General features: G+C 36.1%; 1 protein-coding gene across 1 annotated transcript in view; it reads right to left on the bottom strand.

Moving 5' to 3' along the window:
- LOC105383161 overlaps positions 1-27,963 on the bottom strand; it is a 51,354-nt gene that overhangs the window by 22,816 nt on the left and 575 nt on the right. Inside the window, exons 2-4 of the mRNA XM_038108827.2 lie at positions 23,405-23,620; positions 4,048-4,268; positions 893-1,031 (exon numbers count right to left, since the gene is read on the bottom strand). Coding sequence (XP_037964755.2) covers positions 893-1,031; positions 4,048-4,268; positions 23,405-23,477 — 433 coding nt within the window. The 5' untranslated portion in view covers positions 23,478-23,620. The remainder of the gene's footprint in view (positions 1-892; positions 1,032-4,047; positions 4,269-23,404; positions 23,621-27,963) is intronic.

Here is a 27,963-nt window from a genome sequence, read left to right as displayed (position 1 = left end):
TGCTGGTTGGGTGGTTTTGAAAAATAAATAAAACTCATTATAATTTTAATTTTTGAATGGATTTAATGGACTTACAAGTTGCACTTGTAGTGAATTATTATTTGGATTTGTCATAAATTTTTGGATGTAAAACCTTAATCAACACAAAACTTATGAAATCATGTCTTAGTCAAAAAATTACATACACACAGAAGATTCAAACCCCATTTTGTCTAAACTATTTTCGAAAAAGTAGCAAAGTGTGACACAGATAAGAAATGAAAATTCTACGTTAAAGCAGTTCTAAACCTGCCATTTCTAGCGATATTTAGCAACTTTATGCCACCATTACACTAGTGTGCCTGAATCCGCTTGGCTATTCCATTTCTAGAATCGAGTGAAAATGATTTTGGTTGATACTAAATAAAATACATTTACCGAAGTGGAAGCTTTTGTTAGGAAAATTTGATTAAATGTTTTTTTGTACGCCAAAATGTCGGACTGTGGGCCTGTTGCGGACAGCTGTTTTTTATATGCAATTGTAATGAAGCCGATTTTTTGGATTCAGCATTTTCAGTTATGATAGGATAGTAACTAAAAAACTCTGTCTGTGCCTATTTTAGTTAAATATTCATTTATTAATATCCTACACGAAGTAATAACGATCATGTGCATTTCGACCACAACCGTACGGCAACGGTGGCCAGCCTCCCAAACTTGTTTTGACAACCATTTTCAGATTCAAAATCTATATTCCGTAAAATAATGTTATTTCTTTTGACTTTGCGACTTGTCGACCGTTCCGTACTTTTGATCCTGTCAGTACTTGATCAGTACCGATTGCGACAAAAATAAAACACGGCTTATACTTTGGCAAAAGGCTCAATGATAATTAACACATAAAAAAACTTACAAGGACGGCATTTGTAGGCGACTTCCACAAACTTCCTCGACCCGGGGCAGGGGTCTACTCCGAACGCCTTGGGGCTGGTGTGGAACTTGCACTGGCGCTTCTTCTGGCACGCCTCCACCACCGTCTGCAACAACGAGTACTGCTCTTTGGGTTAGTATGCCCTCGGCTAGACCATCGGAAGGCAGTGTCTTTAGGCGACGATTTTTAGGCGTCCTAGAATGAATAATCCTAACACTTATACTCTATAGTCCAGTCTAGTCTGCTCTGTGCCACATAAATACATATCTGAGCATCCCTAATTTTAGTGGGTACCTACGGTTCGGTGAAGTTCGGTCACATTCCAATATGAATCAAAGGCAAACGAACAGACTTTTCAGTGGGCTGTATCCAAAAAAAATGACCCCCTATTAGTTGCCGTGTCACTCAAAGACAAAGTCTATACATTCCACTGTACAATATACTATAAACATGGCGCTAAACCACAGATTAAACATAAGTTATGCTAAAAGACTCAGCTCCAATTTCTCCATAGTCGGTTAGATCGTAAGCAGGGAAAGGTTGATCAATTATACGTCATCTCCATATTAAATTCTTGAGAGATGTGTCAAAGAGATATTTGTCTAAGGCTCTAACCCACTATCGCGAAATTGGCACTAATTGTCATAAAGTAGACCGATGATGCACTATTTTATATATCTATACTAAATTTATTCTTCCTTGGTTACCCTCCCAGTTTTCTAGTGTGCTGAAGGAGACTAATATAAAACTTGCGATGATGGATGCGATTTAAGCATTTGATGGATCATGATAAATTCTCGACAGCCATCTTTTTTTATGTTTAAAATAGAATAGAATAGAAGTATGATGTAGCATATTTCGATAAAGAGTATACAGGGTGTTGCATAAAGGGTATACTAAGCCGAAACCAGCATGTACAGCATGTTTTATCTAAGCCCGAAACTGAAATCAGAATTTCAAAATTCGTGAAAAAAAATTGTTGGTCTCGTGACCTTTACTATGAAGAATGAATTTTTTTTTCAGCATCCTTTATAGGTACTATCGAACAAAAAAGTGAATTGCCCCTTTTAAAACAAATCCTTTGCAATCCCAAATTTGCCTTTGCCTGTCTTTTTAACCAACCCCATTATTTTAAATGTCTCCCTTTGTATTATTTATTGCTTTCGGACTTTCGCACCTTTAAGACAATGCAATGTTGTTTTGTGTTTACACATCTGGTGGCAATAGAGACAGTAACTTTTGGTCAACTTGTACCCCATTGGTCAAGAGCGAGTCATTGATGGCTGATGCCTGCAAAGGAAAATGATCCTTAAGGGGGTCCACACTTTTTTGTTCGATAGTAGGGTAACGTAACGTACCTTGGGACGCTTGTACCTCGGGACATTGATTGTATTTTAAAAACCGGCTAAATAAACACATTAAAATTCTACCCTAGGTATAGTATTTTACTCGCTTGGCAAAACTAGTGAGTCTCGTGATCATACCAGCATCGAGTGTGTGTTGAAGACAATATGAAGTTTTTTGGAGTCAAAAGTAGCTTTTGTATAGTTTTTTGTGTTGCTTTATCTCATTGAGGCATGCTCAAAATAAAGACATGGATGTCACGTATAACTTTTCAGTTATTTAATTTTATGACATGGCAATTATCTGAAAGATTCCTATTAATTAAAAATAAAGATATTTAAATTTTGGTTAAATATTGCTTTTTTGTACCTTGGGACACGGTTAAATTTGTACCTTGGGACACTGTTTCCTATGGCTTTGTACTATGGAAAATGCAAACATCTAAATAACGCCTTATATCTCTGTTCTTATTAGTGCCAGAGTGAAACTAGACAGAAGAGAGATGCAGTAAATCAATAAGAACAGAGATATAAGGGGTTATTTAGAAGTTTGCATTTTCCATACTACAAAGCTATAGGAAACAGTGTCCCAAGGTACAAACGTGTAACGTACCTTGGGTCAAAACAAGCCTTTTTACTTTTATCTTAATTTAATAAAATCTGGCCACACTAAAGCTTTAGCACAAATACTAGTGATAATAGATTATATATCCTACCGAATAAAGAAAATTTCACATCAATATCTTAGTTGTACGCTGCGATAGCTTCATTCAAAGTTGGGGTAGTCGAAAATGTCCCTAGGTACGTTACGTTACCCTACATGTTTTCACGGTCTAGATTTGGAAAACCTAAGTCTGTGTCCATATCTTAATCGCAGTTATTTTTGCCTACCCCGCAAGGGAGTACATTAGTACAAGGCGTGAGTGCGTGTTTTTTTGTTTTTTTTTTTTTTATTTATTTTTACCAGTAATCATGGTTTATTTTTAATTAATAATCATTTTTATCTAACTTTTAGTGGAAGTTATTCATTATTTGTTTATTTTTGGCAAACATCAATTTACAAAGCTAGCTAGCTACCTACCTAAATGAAATGTAAAACATCTTTAATAAAATTATAAATACAGCAACATTTTCCCTCGTAAAATTACAGTAATAAACTTAAATTCCCGGCTAAATGAAACAGGCGTTAATATGAGATAATTTCTCAAAAGTCCGTGTAATTATTTATATTAGCCATTCTCGGTAAGTTGAGTTTAATGAGTTTTTATGCGTTAGTATCAACATGAACAGAATAAACAACACTGCTTTATATTTTTCTTGTTACTTACTTAGTTAAGTTTAAGTTCATAATAAGGATTTTAACTGAGTTCATAAAAACGCATGCAGCGATTGAGTTAAGATAAAATAGTAGTGAGTAAAGAACTAGTAACATACTAAGGACCCTTATAAAGATGACGTGTAACAGCAAAGTTTGTTTTAATGTCAAATAATGTATCATTATAATGTACGAAAAAGTTTGCCCAGCAGCTAGGTAGGTGCCCTGTCTCATCACTCTGCCCTCACCTGCGCTTGGGAGGCGAAAGACTGTCAAATATGATGACCTACTGTAAAGACATTGGTGTATTTCTCTTTACATAATCACCACTAGGGATTCGTTGGACATCAGATGTGGAATTCTCGACCAATCTTTAAAATCACCTGTCACGCGTCTGACCTGATGTAATTAATTCTAACGCTAAACTCGTAGGCGCGTTCAGAATCGGATAACCAAAACTTCGATGACAGACGCCTCACCTGCAAAGCACTAGGCCAAGTGCAAGACGTGTCTCCAACGACCTCTACCGCGACCTGCTGGTACTCCGCCAGCTCGGTTGCGCAGGAGTGGCCGTGGCTCGCCGACGCGCCGTACTGAGCCACCTGGATGCTGATGGTGGTGCCTCGCGGGCAGACCAGCGCCACCATCTCCTCGTCGCAAGCCGCTTTCTGGTGCGTCCGTAGTGTGCCGAGCAGCAGTTCTGGGGGAAAGAGTTGGGTTGAAGTAGTTTGCACACCACCCGCTAGATGGCACTGTTGGTAATTTTATAGGGATGACAGATAGATCAGAAATATTTTAGGATGAAGCGGATTATGATAAATATTATATGCATGAGAATAAAATAAAATAAAATTTGTTTCTCCACAGTATTTTACACATGAAGTACCTAATTAAATATCTTATTATAATAGTCTACATCTCCGTTTGCAAGGACTGAAGTGAATTGGCCCATTATAGTGGATAGGGATAAGTGGAAAAGAAAGCCATCTCTCGGACATTCTCCATTCCATGTTCTATTTAGGTACCTATTTCTTTATACATAGGTAGAGAGGTATATCGATATGTCACAGACTGCCTTATCGTAACGGTTTGCCACCCACGAAGGCTATTTCATGTGTTTTTAATCGTACATAAAGAGGAAAATACATAAACCGAGCTCTCAAAAAAACAAATGGCTTCTCAAGAGTCATTAAACAACCGTTCAGCATCTATTTTCAGCTGAATTGGGCTGTTTCAGATAAATACTTGTTTGTGTGAAAGGAAGCTTATGTTCTTTAGAGATGTATTATCCTTTATCCTCCAACAGCAAAATCCTATGTTGTCTCTTATATTACTATTTTTATCTATCCGTTTTTATCATTTTTCCTGTGAGCACGAAAACTGCTTCAAATAGTCATGTTATTTTTTGTGTTCCAAATTCAACAGGAACAATTATTAGATTATTATATACACCTAATAAGGACTTTATGTATTATATGATTCAAAGAACTCACGTTATAATATTCTAGTCTATGCTCATGTTTTTTATCACCGCTTAAGATTAAGTACACAAATTATTAATTAACGGTGATGAATATGTTTCTCCTGTTAATTATTATATTCTTAAAGTTAATCTTATGCTTCTTGCATTTTTGGAAATTATATATAAATGCCATTTGCATCTTTACAATAACTGTACTAAAAGTAATCAAATTTTTTTTTCAACACTGTTCCAAAACTATTCTATAGCCTAGCTATGAGAGCAGACGCTACGGCAATTATGTATTTTCATCCAAATCCTAGCCATAAGAACTTTACTGTAATCACCTTACTTCGAATAAATAAATTTATTATTATTATTATTATATATCTTTTGAAATATTCTAAATTGACAACTTTATATCTTTTTTATAATAAAAACCGGCCAAGTGCGAGTCGGGCTCGCGCACAAAGGGTTCCGTAGTAAGCACAATAACTTAACCAAAATTACAGTTAAATCAACCTATCTCAAAAACTATAAGAGATACTTTGATCAAACCAAAAATCGTTGAAAGAGTTAATTAGCATGCATCACCTCTATTTTTTTTAGAATTTTATACCCCGTAGTTATAAAAATAGAGGGGGGGGACATACTTTTTACGACTTTGAGAGCTGATATCTCAAAAACCGTTCACTTTAAGAAAAATGTTTTTTAGAAAACTTTATATCATTTTAAAAGACCTTTCCATTGATACCCCCACACGGGTATGTACATCGAAAAAAAAAATTTCATCCCTCAGTTACATGTATGGGGGGCCCCACCCCCAATTCTTTTTTTTACTATTTAGTGTCATATTTTTGTAGCGGTTCATACAACACATATTCCCATCAAATTTCATCACTGTAGTACTTATAGTTTCCGAGTAAATCGGCTGTGACAGACGGACAGACGGACAGACGGACAGACGGACAGACGGACAGACGGACATGACGAAACTATAAGGGTTCCGTTTTTGCCATTTTGGCTACGGAACCCTAAAAAGTTGTTGCATCCAAAGTGGGCAACAATGTCCCACACTGTAGGAGTTTGTTTACATTCGTTTTTAATGCGTTCAGTATCCATTATACAGGCTCTCCACATGCTGGCTGTTGATAATAAAAACCCGAGGCAGAAATATTTAGAGTTTAACATTCTTTTGAGATGGTCGTTCATTGCGCCCCTTGAGCTTAAGGCGCAGTAGTGGTTAAACAAGGAGTCATTAAGGGGAAGTGATCTATTTCTGGCCGGTGGTCGTATTTCATACACGAGTCGGGAGGCGTAATCGGGCGCACGTGGCGGCAAACGCATCCCAGACATGTGTGGTTCAAGACATGCGTTTTAGCGGACAGTTATTAAGCAAAAAATAGTTTTTATGTTGAATATGTGCATGTGCAGCTGTCATGCTCCTTTTTTTATTGCAACATTTGAGCGTGTTAGTATTTACATTTTAAATAAATTTTGTACAACTAAGGTGCTGACAAGCTCAGCAAGATGTTTTATTAAATAATAATCTAGACTAGTAAGGCTGAAAGTCATAAACGTTTTTACAAAAGTCCGCACCTACTGTACTCAAACGTTCGCCTCACCAAACATGATAACATATTTCATACAAGACAAAAGCTTACTTTAAATATGTGGAATATTACGCTGTACACACGCGCGCCTCAACTTTACGTCAGGTTCCATCTTTTCCACACAGTTTCCAACGTATAACGAGCAAGACAACGCAGCTCACGTTGTTAGTTCCCACTTCAGAACAACAAACTTTGCGCAAACTTATAACCGACTAACCTGTTTATTTATTGCAATTTTAATTAAAACAGACACCAACTTGAAGCCCCGACCGCCGCTGCCGCTGTATCAATTAATTTGGACTTGGTTGAAAACATTTTGTTCTTGTCTTAGTTCTCTGAATAACGTCAATTATACAAAATAAAAACTGAGTAGTTAGTATACCTAATGAAAATGATTGTTTTAAAAAAGAATATCTATTTAAAAGTACAAGAATAGATAAGTACAAGATAATTATCAGAAACTCGTATTATGATTATGATACCTATCCATCAATATCGGAAATTTACTACCTAAGTGTACCTACTTACCTACTTAATACATAGGAATTTAAATTAAATAGATATCTAAGAAGTTAATCTTTATTAAAATTCATAATCATGAAAGGTACAATAAACATAATAACAGTCAGCGTGTTCCTTAGACCACATAATAAATCACAGATGTTCAATTGTGGTTTCACGCAGCCTGCTTATACAGGGTGGGCGCAATAATGAGATTTGATTATGAAGACGTGTTTAGCAGCTCATTTATCTTTGAGCTCCTTGTTAGCAGATATTATTACACAGTGTATTGTTAGGAATACAGGGGCATTAATATTTGTGTTAAGACAAATAAAAGGCTTATTTAAAATGATAACGATTGAGCTAGCTGTTAGTATTTAACTGCTATGATCATTGTGACAAAGATTTCCTGTTTGATTCCTAACCGGGTTAGATATTTGTTTATAGTCCGATGTATACTCAAGATACATATTTAAAATAATAATAAACCTTTATTTCAGGCACGTGTCACCGGAACTCGCTGCGCTTGCACTTCACGCGCAGGCGGCGGCGACGCGGCGGCCGCAGCGTCAGCATTGCGCATCGACGACAACTCACGTTGCATCGATGCGCTGGCACGTTCCGAGGCTTCTAATTTGCCCCGGATTTCAGCCATCTCGGCCCTCAACAGGACGATGTCCTTGAGCAGCCGGGTCACATCGACATGGTCGAAAGTAACCGGCGGCAGCTTGTTGAGGTCCCGAGCCACGTACGTCGGGATATCATCCGGATCGGTCTCCTGGAACACCCGGATGATGTCCTGCAGGTCTCTCTTGGCGCTCCCGTCACCGCGGCGCGGCACGAGGCGCACGGCGGTGGTGGCGGTGTCGGCGAGCAGCATCTTGGCGGCGGCGAGCTCAGCCTCCTTGTAGCTGGTCAGACAGATCTGCTCGAGGCTGATCACATCCATCGTATCCAGCTTATTTTGCACGAAGGCGAGCTGCTCGCTCACCATAATAGTGCCCGATACTTTAGTGGCCACTACATTATATATCTAGATGTGCTAAATATAGACATGCAGGTTTCCTCACGATATTTTCTTTCACCGTAAGAGCGATGCGATTGTACTTAAATTCAAAGAATTAATTGATACATGTCAGCGCCGGGATTCGAACCCGCATCTCTGGCGTGAGAAGCGGGCGCGGTCCTGAAAGGTAATTCGGTAACAAGGCAAAAATCCGACCTATATCTTATATCTTGTAATAAAATTTCATTCCTACACATCTAAATTAAATACGTGTGAGTAAATATACTAAGTATGTTTGTGTTCTTTTGTAGCTTGTTTTTTATCTTTGGGATAACATGGTTATAAATTATAACTTTACTTAAGTCTATTCATTAACAACTGACGAAGTTATGGAGTACTGAAATACGCCAATAAATTACAAGAATTAAGTAGATAGGTATATGAAAATAAACTATTATTGTTTACCTACCATGTTGTGTAATTCCGTGAAACCTCCAACTCTGATGCGATTTTAATGCTGCTATCTTCCGACTCGTACTGACATCAGTGAATTTTATCAGTATATGTACTTCCCCCATCATACTCAAAATGTTTCGCTATTGCACCAACTCTGACATCACGAGAAATCCCAGTGGCTCCATACATTCTGGTTGGTTAAAAATATTCACTAAATTGTTGTACAAATCTGCTTCAAAACCCCCCCGGCTTAGTGTTGTTGGTGTTTGTTACCGTCACGCTAAGAAAAATATTATTGTAAGTAGTTTATTAATTACTAGCTGTTCCCGCGAGCTTCGCTTCGCCCTAAAAAGTTTTCCCATGGGAATTTAGAGATAAAAAGTAGCCTATGTTCTTTCCCAGGGTCTATACCATTATGAATACCAAATGATGATGGGCACAAATATATGGAAGCTGGGACCAGCACCAATAGAAATGAGTGATACGTCGTTGAAAAGGTATTTTTTAGCAGAATATGAATAACGGAAGCGCTAGTCTTGATTTACTGTCCAATTAGAATAATCGTACCTTGAAAGTTTTTATATTTTATTTCTGTAATTTTAATGTTTTTGTTTGTTTTTCACATTCATTTTTAGTTTTTATAACAAAATGATCATATTTCATATAATATTATATTTGTTTATTATCTCAGTAAATAAAACCAGTTGAAAGTAATTTTTCCTATTTCAATAATACGTGTTTACGTGTATTACGCCCTAACTGTCATCAGAAGAGAAAGTGCAATGCCATAGAAAAATACTTCCTTCCAACGAATATATTTCAAAATGGACAACTTATACGGGTTTGTCGTCATAAAATTTTTTTGCTCACTTGAAAAGAGCTATCCAACGATGTATGTCTCGTCTTTATTGGACATAGGTCCCAAAACGCCCATTGTCATTTCATTCAAATTCGTTCAGTAGTTTTGGCGTGACAAACAGACAGACAGACACAGTTACTTTCGCATTTATAATATTAGTCAGGATAATGTAATGAATATATATACCTAGTTAGGATTTATATCACAAAACTCAGCCGTGAAAAGTCTATTCAATGACTACCGTTTCACATTTTTTTTATAGCTATGTATCTGACAGTGTGAGCTGCTATATTTTTCAGTCGAGCATCTCTTCACAGCACTTTTTTTTGACACACAGCTATCATTTACAAGGAATGATTGATGCTACAGTTCCGTATTCGTCGGCGTCGTTATAACACCGTGCATTTCCTACAGAGTATTGTAAAAGGGGTAGATAATAACATAATAAGCCAAAAAGGTATATAGGGCCTATTTCGCGAACTTTCAAAATTCATAGAACTGAAAATAACGTCTTTAGTCATCGGCTTACCATTTTTCAATATATCTGTATAAAAATTGCCACTGTTTTTTTACATTTACATGGTGAAAAAACACAATTATTAAGATTTGCCAAATTACATTGAATATTTTATGTTTTTTTTTAAAGCTGAACCATTAACCACAGATTTAATCTTGTAATCAAAGCATAGAAGAAGTTCTAAACCGAACCTTTATGTATTTCAATAAGAACTATAGGGAATAATCAACATATAAAAAACAAGCTTAAAGATACTACAGTAATCCTCGCAGGATGATGTTTTATTGTCATTTAAACGAAATCGTTTGTTTGTCTGATACATGAACCCTGGTATCTGTATTTAAAACACGACACAAAGGTTGATTCTCATCTCATTCCCATAATTTGACTGTAAACTGTAAACAAAATAGCATTTACGCTAAGTAATGAAAAGGAAGGGTCCCATAATACAGCACCCTTGTTTATCCGGATAAAACCAGTAACTTCAAACTCTGGGACATTTTAAGCTTCCTGTATGGCATTCAGTTTTATTTTAGTACATCGCATAAAGGCTCCCTTTGTTGCGTTATTGCCGAAACAAAAAAAAATGCCTGTAGGGCAAGTGTGCGTAAGTGTTTTTAGGAATGCGCTCCTTAAAATACCCACTTGAGATAATTTGGGGATAACAGATGCTTTTAGCCTGCTACTGCAGATGAGAGGCGCTTCAAACAAGCCGCATTTTTTGTTTCTTCTTGTGTCTTCATTCAATATAGTTTATGTAGAGATGCTATAGATTACCTAATACTATTTTAGTAGGTAAGTATCTGTATGAGCGAAATTGTATATTTATAAATAAGTATGCTGTTTCTGCGGTGTACGTACTGACCTTAAATGTAACACTTTTCATATATATATTCAATATATAGGAATAAGATTTGTTATTAAGCAATAAATGTTTGGAAAACAAAAAAAAAACTTATCCAAAACTCTGACTGTTGTTCGAAAATGCATAACATTGAATAGACATAGTTACGATACCGAATAGGCCTACACTTTCACCATTTAATCTTTATGTTGCTGTCGTAAAATCTGTTTTGTTGAGCCTTCCGCACAAACAGACAAACATTCCATATGGGCATTAATGTCACGATGTCCCGCCACTCTGTTAGTGTAACTTTATTTTCTTTTGCTCGTAAAACGATCTCTTTGAGTAAGGGGCCGTCCATTAATCACGTGAGGCTCAAAGGGGGGGGGGAGGGGGTACTGAAAACCTCACGAAACATCACGAGGGGGGAGGGGGGGTTCTCGTTAGACATCACGTGTATTAATTTTTTAGGTATTTCTGAACCGATATTTTGGACGGCGCAAAAATTTTAACGATTTGTAGTATGACCTATATTTTTTCTAGTGAAAAATTGCCTTTACATAGACTTCCAAAAAAATACACGTGATCCAAGGGGGGGGAGGGGGGGTTGGTCCCAAACCTCACCAAATATCACCATGGGGGAGGGGGGGGTAAAAAAATGAGAAAAACCACCTCACGTGATTAATGGACGGCCCCTAATCCCTTTCGGTTTCTTGACATCAAAGCATTGTATCTGATATGTTTAGTCAGATTTTCTAGGACTGCTGTTGAATGTTTAGATAATATTATATTATAAATACCTACAAATAAAAAATAAAGATCGTACACATTGCAGCTTCCAGTAACTACTTACATCCTTTACGAGGAGTTATCATTATTAAAATATAGAGTTTAGATCGTGCTTAAAAAATAATATTTTACAAGTTATACAGGTACAGATCATTAGAATTAGTATTTGCATAAAGGTGTACTTACCGCCTAAACGCAATTTCTTCCAGTCAAGTCAACCTTTATGGTGAAGAAATATACATACCTACTGCTGTTAACTAACTCATAAAGAAAAATGTATACGACAAAGTAAAAATGAAATTACCTACAACCAAACTCAAATAAATATACTTAACTTATTTACAACCAGGAATCACAGTAACGGTGAAAACACCTTTTCATCTCTTATTCAGCTATTCTAAGAGTAAACATATTGAAAAAAGCTTATATACCCACAGATTTTTTAGTTATTTGAGAGTGCAAACTGCGACCTATAATATCTCAGAGTACTCCAATATGCGTAACTTTCTGGCAATATGGCGGCACTAAACTAAGTCGCACCGGAGGCAAACTTAGAGTTGGCTCTGAAATTTATAATTAAAGTAGGCCCTCCTTCCTACTTTATTTTTTTTAATTGAAAGGTTCATAGTCTTTGACTGCAATGATGTAATGACCGAAAGATTTACATATACATATAATATGAAAGTTCCTATCAAAAATGTTACAAGTTTTAAAAGTAAATGTGCCACAATAACTAATAGAATAGATCGTTATATATATGAAGCGCTGAACCTTTTGTGAATGAACCATCGGGATTTTGCGATTATACGTATATCCAAACTCCGAACTTTTGGGTACGGCCGTACGATGGAATCTGCCAAATGATTTTCGCACAACTTTTTTTCGTTATAATTCCCGATATTTGAATAAAAAACAGATTGAATCTGAAAAGTTTAATCTCCCTCAAGCTTTAATCTTTTTATGTATACAGGCTTTCCTATGTATAGATTAAAAATGTATTCTGATATTTTTTGTTTCTAATTGCTAGATGTAGACATAGATTTAGATTTAATTAATAAGATAATAATCTACGAATTAAGTAAAAAATATACCTTTGGGAATATCATACCAAAAACAAAAAGTAACACAATACACCATCAGGTTCTCATAGGAAAATTATTAAGGATAAAGATTTGCAGTATGTATTTTTTTCAGTTCCTGTTGTACATGCTTTATGGGATTTACTGTTACTTAAGTTTTATCTATTGTATGTATGTATTTCATATAGAAAGCCCAGTTTATTTTCTTCTTGGTTTTTCTCTCATAAGTACCTAAAATAGCATTTTCTTTTCCAATTATTTTCATTTTGGCGCATAAACTAGACTAGCAGAAAATAGCGCATATAAGAATACAGCCATGAAAAAAAAACATTTCGGCTCACTATCCACCACGGATGCGGAGTATTTCGATGGAACAAGGTTTTAAAAATCTTGCCTATTCGCGCGGAGCCGCGGGCGTCGGGCATCGGCGACGGCAGTGGCTGGAAATCCGAGAGCGCTCAAATGCATACGAAGTATTTGAAGCACCGTGGCACCGGGGGGTCACTCTATATGACGGAAAACTAATTTTCCAAGCCCTGCGCTGCGCGAGCCACGATTCTAACTCGTTGTGTTAAACGTGCAGATTGCACGACAGCTCATTCGTTCGTTTTCATCAGTATAGAGTAACCGCCAGCTACGGGTATCAATAGGAACTAGGCAACACAATTTCCTCCCATCGTAATTCAAAGCTTCACACCTGATGCTAAAGGGAGTTTTGGAATGGCAGCGGTAGCACGCCCATGATGGATGATGGATGCGTGATAAAATAGCGCATCCGTAGAGGAAAAGTTGTTGTGGCCCAAACAGTTTGGATGCATTTCACGAGAATTTATTTTAAATGTACCATTTAAAATGTTCATTTTGAACGTTACAGTGATTTTTTTGATGAGTGATTCTGTACATTTACAATTAGGTATTGGCATCGCAACGGGTTCTGCAAGTTTAGATTATTTTCAAGGATAATTTGAAAATAGGAGTAGATTATAATTATTCTAAAAAGCTAAATTTACATAAATGAATGAAATTGGAAACATTTACTATTTTTACCTGTTTATTTTATTAGTAAAATACCATCTTTAATGCACATAAAGTATCTAATTATAATAATACTCCAATTATACAATAATACTTTTTGTTTAAAAATATTATAAATATTAAAGTGCCGGCGGGCTTGGGATTGAGATTGTACAATTTGTACAGCCTTTTCTGTGAGGCTTCGTAGAGATAAACGACATACCTACTGCTAAAGGAGCAAGATTTCCTGAAACCTACGAGCGGGTATGAAGAGACTGGAGAATGTGGCTGAAGCGATGTAAGAATATGATGCATGTCAAGATACTCAAGATCCTGTGGCCCATTGCAGACAGCATGTATTTTTACCTCTACGTGATTTTTCAATAGTAAAGTATAAATAATCAATTCTATACGCATATGTTGCTAACAAATTTTATGCATTTAAATTATCTGAAATAAATGAAATTATTATTATTATTATGTCGTTACCATCACGGGACCATGGGGTCCCGAGCATTTGGAAGGCATGCATGGGGCCGAAGCCAAGACGTAGAGGCCCGTTTGACAACATTAATCTATATGAAATGTGACACCAACCGACGATTTTCCCTGTGTGAACTATGGAAGTAAACCCAAGGAAAACCCCCGGTTAGTGCAGGACTATTGTAGGATATGGAGAAAACTAATACAGGGCTATGGAGTGGGGTGCTAAATGGACTGGGTAACTGGGACTATGGAAGGACTATGGCCCCTGCCTGACCTATATGTTTCACACACGGATAAAAAGGCAGGGGGTGACTCGCAAACACATTAAATGGGCCCCCCAAAATAGTCGCTAGCACATCACAGTGACGTAGCAACAAGGGGGCAACATGGCATGAGGTGCTAAGGAAGGAGAGGTATTCCACGGCTCTCAGGACAATCGCGTGATCGGTCAAGATCCCTACAAGCACTTTACTGGGTAATACATCCTTCCTCGAGCATTGCTGCTCTAGCAGTACACCACTCAAGCCAGCCAATGAAGGCAAGCAAGAGGTGGGAGATCCTGTTCCTCGTCAGTGTTCACTCTGGCCAACCAATAAAGGCAAGCCAGAGATGAGGAACAGGGGTTCTCCCCGGCATCGGGTGGGTGGGGTCGCTAATGCCCAACAGCTCGCCACAAGCTGCCCTGCCGCATTATTATTATGATTATTATTCCATGCTTATTTTTTATAAATATGATGTTGTCCATTTTACTGGGATTAAAAAAGTAAGCCAATTGACCCTGTAATACTCTGCGTAACGATACACCGTCAATAGAATTCCATACTGTATAGTCAGATATTTAACGTTAAGTTGTCCCGAAGCTATTCATGTAATGAAATCATAATCTGTTGTTACTAGAGTCGCCCGTGGGATATTAAATGAGAACTTAGAGCGTTAAGCGCTCGCTTAATTTAACGTTCATGTAGCATAATTATTTCGCTGTGCAGCTTACACGGAATTATTTATGTCTACGTGAACGCAGCGTGAAATCCGGCGACAAACGTTTTGGGAATATTTTTCAACGTAAACATCAAACACGTAGTATGGTAACAATAAAGAACTGAACAAGCTCTGAAATTAGAGCGGGAGTAATGAAATTAAATCCGGACGTTTTGTGTTTCGTTTCAGGAAAATAATATTTCAGTAGGTAGGTTTGTAGCTTCAGTACAATGCAATCCACCACCCTAAACTAACGCAACACTTGTCTTGTTTTCCAAATTTAGTACAACTAAATAAGAACGTAGTATAGTACAATCTAAAAATGACTAGTACACTTGCGAGCAAGGTAAAAGTCCCATCTGCCATTGCCATATGCTATATTATTATTTTTTAATTTCTCGCAATCGCAGAAATTATCAAGACGCCTTTAAAAAAATATATCGCACAGATTAACTTTTAAAATTGAAACACTACATTCTTATTCATTTCATTTCATAAAATTATTAATAAATGCCGAAAAACTCGTCTATTTTCAGAATTACAGTTAACCTCTAGATATGTAATGGATCAACAATTAGACTGCTCGCAACGACAGTCTACTCTTTATTTTCTGAGTTAGATAAAACTAAAACTAGCTTGGTTTCTTTGACGGCAAAACTTTTTGCTAGAACACTCTTTTCGTCGACACGAGACGAATGCGCGATAAAACGAACATAGGTTTTTTTTTGCTTCTGTCGCTTTTGTTGCAACAGCGTGCGCTGAAATGTTTGAATTGTTTAAAATAATTTAAAAATATAACAAGTAGTTTTGTATTGTGATTATGCTCTTTGTACACCTTTTTTAAAAATCTATACATAGATATGTAACTTGTATACACTTGAAACTACAAACATAACTACAAAGTGTGTTCAGCGAATTATGTAGTGCACAGCAAAAAGCATGCTGATTCCAATTTTTAGAACCTGCCTCACTGACAATGTAAAAAATCATATACCTAAAATTCTATTACGAAATTGATGAATGCAAACAAACCCTGTACTCTCAGGTAAGTACTTGGAAGACTGTTTAAGTTTATCACCTATGTAGGTAACTATAACCATAACACATCCGCTTTGCTACAGATTTTGACCTTTAGTTTGCAAGTCCAAATTAAACCAAGTTTGTGGCTTGACTTAGCATGAAGCATGTTGGTTCATCCAAACTTGACTGGATACAAAGCAAATGGGTCAAAGGGGTAAAAGGTAAAATTATTGTTTGTATAAATTCCATAGTATTTCGTTTGAATTTATATTAAGTATCTTCGTATACGAACGTAGGTATCGTTCGCTTTTTTCAAACAAGAGTAGCCTCTCTGCCTCTGTATTTATCTTATCCATTCTGAAACATTATTTATACCAGCTCAAGAAATAAATATCTTTTGACAAAACGGAATGTATTTTTAATGAACGCTATTTTATATTTTATATAGTACCTACCTATACTGTGCCATGTGTAAAGTCGCTCATACATACTCCACCAACGAAAAAAAGTAGGTACACGATAAAACGGACTAGTAAAACGGTCATATGTGAGTAATTGACGAATTTATGTTCAGCATTTTCTTAAGTTTGTAACATTATACTATACACGTACATAATATATCGCGCCCGGCAGATTGCTCTGGCAGCTAGCAGAGTTATCGCAATTATTCCACGCATATACTAAGAGGAAGTTTACTCGTTAGCGCTATCTTCAGTCCACGGATTAAGTTGCACTATGAATAATGTAGCCTCGTTCCTGTTTGCATTGTGGAAACATTGTGATGAAAATGTCACTAGAAAAGTAAGGTGGGACGCCCCCCAGCCGGCAGTGGCTGGGTGAGATGAGGAAAGCAGTGAACAAAACAGCGTTTTAGTAGAAAAGGATCAAGTTACTAAATCAGTAACAAAATATCCGCTTCCGGCATTTTGAGTAAAAGTTTCAAAGGTAAAGTTTACCAGAAAATCATCAAATTGTACTTAGCGCCGTTTCATGTTTTTGAATTAAAATAGCGTTTTCAACTTTCACGTAAATTATAATTGAAAATTGATGATGTGTTTGAGTTGATTAAAAATTATTTGTGGTTGTTAGCTATTTAGGTCTCGACTTGACTCAAGAACCAAAAAATACCCAAAAAAGTTAAACTGTGCGAATGACATAGGTACCCTGCCTTCTTAAACTTACCGGATTAAGACCCATTGTAGACTCAATACACGCGGAATAAGTACCGTAAATAGCTATGGACTTTTTTTTTATTATAGCAAAATGCCCATTACCACCAGAGAGCAGCATGATGTGATAGAAATTCGTCCCCACCTGTGCTAGGCCATGTGGTCCAGTGAATATGATTAGCGTATATCCTACGCATCCCTAGCAACGCAGCATAGTACGTCTGGAGGAAATCACCCAAAAATGTCAAGTGTCCCTCCGAAAATGCCCCCGGGAACTCAAAACGGCAAGTTTACAGTTATTCAAACCGGCAGTTACACGCAGATAAGCATTAAGTTATTGTTATGAGTCGTTCAGGGACGTTCTGCAGCCTCTAATGATAGGCATTAGCACAAATTCAGATTTTCATTGTCACCAGCAAAAAGTTTGCTTAGCTGAATGGCGAAGAAATTGTGTTATCATTCGGAAAGTTTAGTTGAACGCTGCCGCTGGCTTGAATGTGGCCATTCAAATTATTGTATTGCATAAAATAATGAGTATTGATTACATTTATGGCCAGTATCAGGCTATTTTCTTTAAATATTATTATTAAAAAAACTATAAATAATAACGTCTCATGCCTAAATTATTAGAATTTTACCTAAGAAAGACCCCAAAGGAAAGCAAAATGCGTGTTGCAAATACAGAAACATCAGGTAAATCAACCTAGAACGCGCTCAATCGTACTTTTCAGATCTGTCATTTCCACCATACAATCCAAATGAATTTCCAGTAGTTAGGTGACTGAAATATAAACCCTATTTCGTATAATTAAGATGCAGGTTATGTCTGCAGGTGCACTCCACTCCGCATTATCCCGCCGCTGCACAGTGGTGCAGTGCCGACGCAATCTGGGCCCACGAGCCACTAGTGTCTAGAATTTAGGAGTTGCATGTTCTTAATTATAATGGATCGGGTAACCGGATTAACGGCAAAGTGAGTCGAGTCTGGGGACCAGATTTTGTTGGCAATTTCACCACTGTGCAGCTGAATTTATGAGCAAATGGTTCTTGCTTTGACAGCCTGGTTTAACGCTGCGATTTATGCATATGTCACCCCTGTTAGTTTTAGCATAACAGTACAAAAATATTAAGTAAATATGGTTGTTTATTAAATTTAGGGTAAACTTGCTAGAAAATTTAAACTCTTAACAATATTTTAACTATAACTATAGACTTTGAATCAAAGTAACACTTAAGTATGTACCTATATAAGTTTAAGACAGTATCTACGATGTAAAACGATCTTTGACATAATTAATGGTACTTTGGCTTTAGGTTGATAAAGGGCTCTTACGAGTTGAGTTAAGTCGGTACTGGGCTTAAGAAGTTTTCAGTAAATTTTACAGAGATGAATATTTTTACTGAGAGTAATTAATTCAATTGAGGGGTTCTACCTTTTTTGGCATAAGATTTATTTGCCTAATCTCGTATTGCATAGTAACGTTTGGTCAAAGTCTCGTTACGCCGAAAATCGTATGGCATAAATCTCGTTTAGTAAAAAGTTATTTCGCATAACATTGTTTAGCCTAATAATGGTATGGCCAAATCTTGAATAGCCTAATAATGCTATGGCATAGGTTTATAGAAAGTAATAATATTCTTTTGGCTTTAACTTTGACGGAGCGTCTCCCTACATAGCGCAAACTGGTGCCTTGTATTGTTTCCGCTGTTTGGAAAACGCTCCGCTCCGCTTCGCTGCACTCCGCTTTGGTTTTGATGAACATGTGCACCTAACACGCTCCTCCTCGCTTTGCTCGTCGTCGCACCTATTTTTAGGTTTCGATCTCATGGGGTTTGTAGTAATTATATTGGTCGTTAACTTTCGATTTTTTGATCATACAATATTGTGATTTTCGGGATGTAGGAGAAAAATACCACAATTTGTACATTTACTACATACTTAATATATTATTTATTAAGATAACATTAGGATAAACAAGATTATATATAGGTATAGACGAACATAAATTTGAGCAAACAAAACTTAGGTGTTTAAAGATTATGCCTAAAGAGTTTTAGACGAAACGAGCCTTATGCCACATTATTTATTTATTTATACCAAACATTGTGTAACATAGTTATTTTGTTGAAGTTTACGTGCCATTAAACCTGAAGGGTTTGTCTTGACACTAAATACAATCGTGGTCGACAAATCAGTAACATGAATATAACAATAGGTATTAATTATACATAGGTATTAACATTACTTATTTAGATACTCATACAATTTCATTTCTAAGGTAACATACATAGGTTAACATTATTTGTGGACAGAGCGGATTACTAAAAGATGCTAAAAGTACATACTAGGTGTCATACAGAACGCGTCATCTACGCGTTTCGTACAGAGGCTCGCTTGTCCATACAAGTAGGTATTGTCACGAAATAATAATTAGTTTGACAACATATCACCACAGCACAGGCATCGCTCGCCGCGCCGGGCGGCCGCGAAACCGGTTCGCTCCCTACTCCCCGCAAAAAATATGCGACGCACTATACAGGATGTTTAATGTAGTGCTAATGAGTATGGTGATATGCATTTAGTTTTATTGCAACTTAATGCCTTTTACCGTGGAAAAGTACCTATGGTTTTGTGGTTGTTAGTAAATAAAATATTTATAAATAAATAAGTATACTCATATGATATATTATAATCGTAAATACATATATTGTAAATAATTGTTGTAGGTTGGTATTGAGTGGGTATATAATTTAGGTAAGTATATTATGTACCTAAGTATTATTTTGTTTTATTAATTTTGTTACGAAAGTATGATTTTAATGTATTTTTACAGTTCGTTATATTAAGGTTCTCACGCAGTGTAATTGGGATTGTATTATATATTCTTGGAAAAATATAGTCTGTATTTCTGCGTCCATAGTTGTTTGTGCAGCTAATTGTGTCTAGTTCTTGGTTTGTAATTTTACGCGTTTTAATTTTATGTTGTACGGGTTTAAGATGATCTAGCTTTCCCAGAAGCAGTTGTTCTACTAGTATATCTAAGTATACTTGTTCGTTTATAGGCAATATTTTGCAGTATTCGAACAAATTGTGATATTCGCCACGGTAGCTTTGCTTTACTTTAGTGGGTACAATTACTTTAAGCAGTCTTATTTGCAGTGTGTATATCTTTTCAAGGTGAGTCTTATATGTCCTACCGTAACTGGTGATGCCATATGAGATAATGGATGCCGCTAGAGCTTTGTACATGTTTAAAAGTATTCTGTAGGGAACTTTATATTTTATTATGTTGAATTTAGCCAATAATGCACGTAACTTGTCACATATTTTCTCAATATGTGGACCCCAGTTTAATCTGTTATCGATTATAAGACCTAGGTAGGTTGCTTGACGTACTTGTTCAATAGGCACGCAGTTAGTACAGTTATTAACTGGTGAGTGTAGGCACTGATGACAGTGTGAAAGTAGGTTAACCGAAGCTGTGTCAGAAGTGTTGTGGCTAGATTTTATATGCATCATTACTGTTTTTTGCGCATTGAGAACTAATCCAGCATCGTGTGACCACTTGCATATTGCCATAAAGTCTTCCTGCAGCTTTTTCATTGCATTCGATAAGTTGTTGTCAGCCACGATAAGGCAGGTATCGTCTGCGTATTGGTAAAGTGAACAGTGTTGAACAACATTTGTTACATCATTAACATATACCAAATAATGCAAAGGCCCAAGAACTGATCCTTGTGCAGTACCTATTGTAACGTTGACGTTGTCACTGTAAGAATTTCCTATTTTTACTTTGTAATTTCTTTTATGAAGGTAATCTTTGCACCACTTAAGCATAGGGCCTCTTATTCCAGAATCATTTAATTTTACTATAAGGTCATCATGTCTTAAAGTATCAAATGCCTTGCTGTAGTCTATGAGAACTAGTACTACGTGTTTTTTTTGGTCTAGATACATGTTTACCTCATCTGTAAACTCGGAAAGCAGCAAAGTTGTGCTTTTGTTGCGTCTAAAGCCAAATTGCCTATTTGTAAGTACATTGTTATTTTCAAAGAACTGATGTATTATTCCAGCTATATACTTTTCAAATATTTTATCAAGTATAGGCAGTATTGTTATGGGTCTGTAATTTGAACAACAATCATATTTACCTTTTTTGTATATAGGCCGAACTATACCAATTTTTAATTCATTGGGGTATATCCCTGATGTGATACTTTTATTAATTAGATTAGTAATCGCAGTTACTAGTTTGCGACCCACATTTTTTATATCAACTGGCCTGATACAATCTTGACCTGGAGCTTTACGTTCACTAATGTTATTGACTATTTTTAAGATTTTTTCCTCTGAGGCTTTCTTATGGAACATAGATTTATTTATTGGTTTTTGTATATCGTTTTTGTTCAGAATAGTTATATTACAGTTTGGAACAATATTTTGTACATCACTTCCAAATTGAATGGCAAATTGGTTCGCTATTGATTTTTCATTGTGCTGATCTATATTGAAAGCTTTATTTAAAACTTCGTCTACCGATTTCACAATCCTACCTGACAAGTTGTTAAGGATTTGCCACAATTTCCTCGGATTATTTTTATTTTCATTTATTTTATTTTTATAGTAGGTATTTCTGGAGTTTTCTATAAGTTTTTTTGTTTTATTTCTATGTTTATGATATTCGTATCTTATTATTCTATTAGTAGGGTCTTTTTTTAATTGTATAAATAATGTATCTCTTTTTTCACATTCAGTATTTATTTTTCTATTTATCCATTTTTCTTTATTCCTTTTAGAATTTCCGATTTTTTTATTGTACATTGCCTGTTTATATGCAGTATCAAAGCTATTTTTAATGAAATTATAGATTTGGTTTGGGCATTGAAATCCGTTAGTTATATCCCAGTCGACCTCATTTAATTTATCGAGTAGTACTTTCTGATCAATTAAAGTTATAGTTTTGGGAACACTCTGTATCTGCGATGCTCCGACCGCCGTGAGCACAGTCATACGGTGGTCGGCCAGAACTGTACCAAGCGCTGCGGAGAAGAGGTCCTCTGTGCAGTTACGGATAAATATATGGTCGATACAGGATTTAGAGATTATACCTTTTCTTTCTTCAATCCGTGTATAATCCGATATTCCGCATAGAAGGCCTCTTTCCGAGAGCATATCTACGTAGTGTTGTTTTAGAATGCTTTCAGATCGTAAGTCGATATTAATATCACCTAAAAGTATAATGTTTTTAGTAGTGCATTTGCTATCTATTAGTTGTGATAGTTCTTTTAGAAATAAGTGTTTGCTATTATCGGGCGGTCTGTATAGTGCACACAAAGTCGCGCAGTGATTTTTAGAGGTAGTAATTTTTCCTAATAAGGATTCTGAGTGTAGTGTGTTACATTTTAAAATTTCGAATTTATGTTTTTTGTGGACATAAACGATTATACCTCCACCTTTACGATTATTTCGCAGTTTTGTGTGCATTTCATATCCGTCTATGTTATATAGGTGACTTAGACATTCTCTGATGTTAGCTTCTGTTAGTACTATTACGTCTAATAGGGATTTATATCCGCCGATACACTGGAGTAGCTTTGAGAAGTTTTTTATAGTAGATCGAATATTAATTTGTACGAATGTTAGTTTGTTAGGTGTTTTAGGGATTTTAGATAGATATTTTTGAATATTAGGGCAGTCGAAAAATTCAGTTATATAATGTAGATTAGCCATTTTAGAGTATTTATTATTTATAGTAATTAGTTAAATGAGATATTATATTACCTTCATTTCAGAAGGTTTACATAAGTCTTGGCAAAGTGATGGTTCGCCTAAAAAAGTTTAGACCATACGAGTTATGCGAAATGAGTTTTGGTCAATAAAGATTATGCCAGATGAGCGGAACCCCAATTGAGGAAACTCAATATATACCTTGTGTAATACACGGCATTAAGTACTTTTTAAGTAATAAAAATTAATTTAAAACAAGTTCACTTAAAACGTACTTAAAATCACTTTCTAATAATTAAGTCAACTTAAGTCACTTACCTAAATTATCAGCTCGATGCAGCGGGAACAGTGCGATCCACACGAGCACCAGCAATCCCGTCTCCCGCGTCATCTTCACGACCGCACCCAGCGGATCTCATACAATTACGGGATTGGACGATGTCCAAGACGCACTCAGCCTGCAGCCCACTGTGCGAGCCCGGAGCGCCGTACGTTCATTTGCACTCTGCAATCGTGCCATAGTTCGTTCTACGCCTGGAAAAGAGACGTGTGAATTAGTATTTTGTGTCTCCAGTTATAAAGTGCAGATTTCGGGAATTGCGGGTGGAACATTTTGCGCTGTAAGATAACTCAGGCAGCGTCAAAGCAAAAGTGCTCGTGTGGACTGATAAGTGGGTTAATTCGCTGTTTGTGTAGACATTTTGGTGTACGTAAACTTATGCACTAAAAGAGAATGTTTGATAAAAAATGTACATGTTTTCATATTTTTATCTTAACTATTATGTCTTAAGTAGAGTCATTAAAATCATGTATAAAACTATGATTTTTGACTGGGTAAAAGTACCTACTGTTAGTTTAGTAAGTACTTAATCCACATATTATTATATTACGTTTATTCCGATTCGTTTTTCGTAAAGACGGATATAAATAATGTAACGGTTGTGATCTTGTATATTTCTGTCACACCAAACATAATTTATTGAATGGTTTCTTTTGTATTCTGTATTCGTCGTATTTCTTTATGTACCTATAGCACCTATCGAATTCAGCAGTTCTATTGATTATATTGATCTTTGTCCAAACAAGGATTGAAATGGCAAGCGAAGGGGAAGAGAAGGCCGGGCCGCCCCCGTACCACCTGGAGGCGGTCAGTTGAGGCGGAGGCTGCATCAACTGGTCTCGGCTGGGACGACCTGGAAGCGGCCGCGCAGGATCGGGAGAAGTGGAAATCCTTTCTTCGAGCCCTATGTCCCTGATGAGGGATAAGAGGATTTCATCATCATCATCATCATTGATTTTAATGTTGGCGAATTTAGTGAAGTCATAAAATACTGCTTACCTCTAAAATTTACTTGTACAATGTTTAATAAACGTAAAACGATCGAACGGTGCGCGGTGTTTACAGAAATGCACATTTGACATCCACCTGACCCCGCAACTGAGTTCATTGGTACAGCCGATTTCTTAAAAATACATAAGTAGGTATAAATGTTTGTTAGTCAGACACTATAAATTTCTTCAATGGTGAAATTTGACTTCTTCAAGGTAGAGAAGACATACATTACACATATTTATAGATTTTACTCTACAAGCCGCTAGTGTTTATAAATGTTAGAGAAAATTATGTATCTCATGTAATTATCAAAGTTTATTACAAATAATTTCATAAATTCTACAATAATGATAATATACCTAATTGACGAAAAACATGTCCAATAAAATAACGTACAAACTGAAAGGCAGAACATTGGTAAATTCGTAACCATTTATTAAATAAACCGTACAGCTTTGTTTCATAAAAACATTGCGCACTGCAATGCAAATTAATAATGATAAAATTACGTTAAAATTTCCACAGACCAAATCCGTTTACACAGTATTGGGTCCTCGTATTTATTATTCATATGAATAATAAGAACAGATTTTTGTCCCTTTCAAATAGGTACTACAGTAAAATAATCAGAATAACGCCCAGTAACACTGTATAAATGTCCTGCTTTCGGGAACTTTACTAATAGTATTCCACCCCACATACTTAAATATAAATCACATTCCAGAAATTTTAAGTCGGATGACCAATCTCTACATCTGTGCAGCTATTAATATCTCGGAATACTGAAATAGTCGCCGTGGTAGTTAGCTTCGGAATGTTTCAGTAAACTTGAGTCACTAGCGGGTCACTTTAGATTGCGAAAAACGAAGTTTTAAAGCCGGCCACGCTTACCACGACTTTATCTCGTTATATTAACATATCGAGTGCATGAAATCTCTCTCGTTTGTTCGTTTTTATCAAGTAAGAATAACCCCGAGATTCTGCATTGCTGCAAATTTTACAATGGCTGTTTAGTTGGGTTGTTTAGTTTCTTTCATAATCTTAATCAGTAAGTATATAATTTTCCAAAGCTTTACAAAGGCTCTCGCAAGTTCCAAGGAACACTACATGACTCTGCACTCTTTCCTCTTTTAGCCAGTATCGGCTTCCTGACTAAGGTAGCTGGTCCAGCGGGCTGGAGGGCGTCCCACGCTACGCTAGCCTCTTCATGGTCTACGTGTCCATCGCTCATTTACGATGATTAATGTTTTTTGATAAAATTTCAATTAAATTTAATGATCATACCACAGTGGACGAAATTCAATACCTAACTGCTATTTTGTAAAAGTATTTTTAGTTAGATTTGTACAAAAAACCAGAAACCGAATCAGATGGTCTAGTAATTAGAGCCATTCAAAGCCATTATTGAAACATTAGGCCGTTGGAAAACATAAAAAGGGACAGAATTGCCTACTATTGCTCCTTTTTGAAAAGGAAAAAGAAACACATAAATAGAAGCTCCTCCGTTTTTGATGCCTTAATTAACGTAAATCAAGAGTATTATTTTTGTATAAGGATGGAGCTGCTTTAAGATGAAAAGAAAAAGAAATTCAATATGAATATGAGTTTCCGTGTTTCATTAACCTGACTACGTTTGTCTGGAAACCAAAGCATGGTTCATATACCTACGATGACTAGATATAGTAGGTAAGATACAGTACAGTGTTTTGAAGAGTTATTCATCTTGGAGGGCTTAGATACATCAGTGGTTTATCTAGTCCATTTGACAGAAGAGTTAAAAATGAATACAGTAGTCGGTATTCTTTTCCATATGAATCTAATTTTTTCCTTGTAAGTACCTAAACGGTCATAGTAATCGCAAATCCAGTTTTCATTAGGAATGACAGACAAATTGAATATTCTCACACAAATTGAATAATTTAAAAAAGTTTAAGAAAACCTTTTGCACTAGCATACGACACGCATATCAGGTAAAGTTGATGCGTCACTCGGGGAGGCATATTTCGTGCGGTGTAGGTACATAATAACTCCTCCGAAATTAATAAACTTTTCAGCGACCCGAGTACCAATAAGCTGTCATATTGTCAATATGTACGTTAAATGTGTCAGAATTTAATTTCGGAACGAAAATTCTAGATTGGGGTTTCATATTAATTTCTGGCATGGGCCGCATAAGTAATATAATTACGGGGCTATGACCAAACGCCAACCTTCGCTATCTTTCTTTGATGGAAATCTTATGGGAAATGTGAGTGGAATTCATAAACAGAAGAAAAGACTAGTGGGTATTTGTCACAGCCACAACAGATAAGTATCCTACATATAGGTAGGTACCTATATATACAATCATTGACATTTATAGGTATAATATACACATACGTAACTATTTTGATGATAAATACGCACAAATTACGCATTATAATTAGGACGGTTTATATAAACGCCCACGACATTGGTAGTCTATACGTTATCTCTAAACGCCTACAGTTTTCCTTTCCTCTCATCAGAGAAGTGAAAACACGCACCTGAAGAAGTTTCTATAGTATATACCTACATACTTGCAAGTATCTATTACATATTATACCTACTTAGGTAGGTACATGAATATTAAATAACAAGAAAATATTTAATTTAGTAGGATGTGAGCCATTGGGGATGAATGGTACACATGAATTTGCGCTGTTCTATTTTAACGGTCTGTCTATACTAAAATAATTATGCTCGTAAAATAATAATGAATCAATAATTTCAAATCTTAACTTAAAATTCCTGTAAATATGGAGGAACAACGTAAAATGCCAAAATTTCCTTAAATTATTTTACCTGGGTAGTATACTTTTTACCCGACTGCCGAAGGAGGAGGGTAATGTTTTCGATTGTATGTTTGTATGTATGTATGTATGTATGTTTGTCTGTTTCTTTGTTCCCTCCTGTAGCCTAAACAGCTTGATAGATTTTGATGTATGAGGTATCGTTAGAAGCGTATTGACCAACTTGACCGCCACACAATGTACGTACCTATCTAAGTAACATTCAGCTAAATGGTAAACCCTCTGCTGGTCCCCGCCTGCGATACTTTCCATTAACATTGGGGCTTGTTTTCATCTTTTTAGCGTGCAATCGGGTTTTTGTTTGTTTATAATTATATTTTTTTATTAATAACGAAGTAAGACATAGAGCTGCTTTACTTTAGTACCACAAAAAAGTTAAGTCCCGTTATCCGTATCAAATATCTAACGCGTTATTTAAAATATGTTGAAGACAGCGCTTAACATAATTATTTTTGGTCCTACGTTTAGGTACCTAATTCAGTTGACGTGAATGATAAGGTAAATAATGTACCTAATGACCACCCACGTGGGTTTATAAAGACACCCAAAATTTAAGATTATTTCATGTAGGTGAGTACATAATATAGGTAAAACCAAGTACGTTTATTATATATGTACATCCGCATAACTGCCCATTCAATTGACTCTACATTCACGAAAATATAAAAAACAGTTCTAGAGGTACATCCCTCAATAACACTGCTTGTTCCAAC

Source organism: Plutella xylostella, chromosome 17 (genome assembly GCF_932276165.1).
Source record: "Plutella xylostella chromosome 17, ilPluXylo3.1, whole genome shotgun sequence".
Taxonomy (NCBI): domain Eukaryota; kingdom Metazoa; phylum Arthropoda; class Insecta; order Lepidoptera; family Plutellidae; genus Plutella; species Plutella xylostella.
This window is presented reverse-complemented; position numbering and strand designations above follow the sequence as displayed.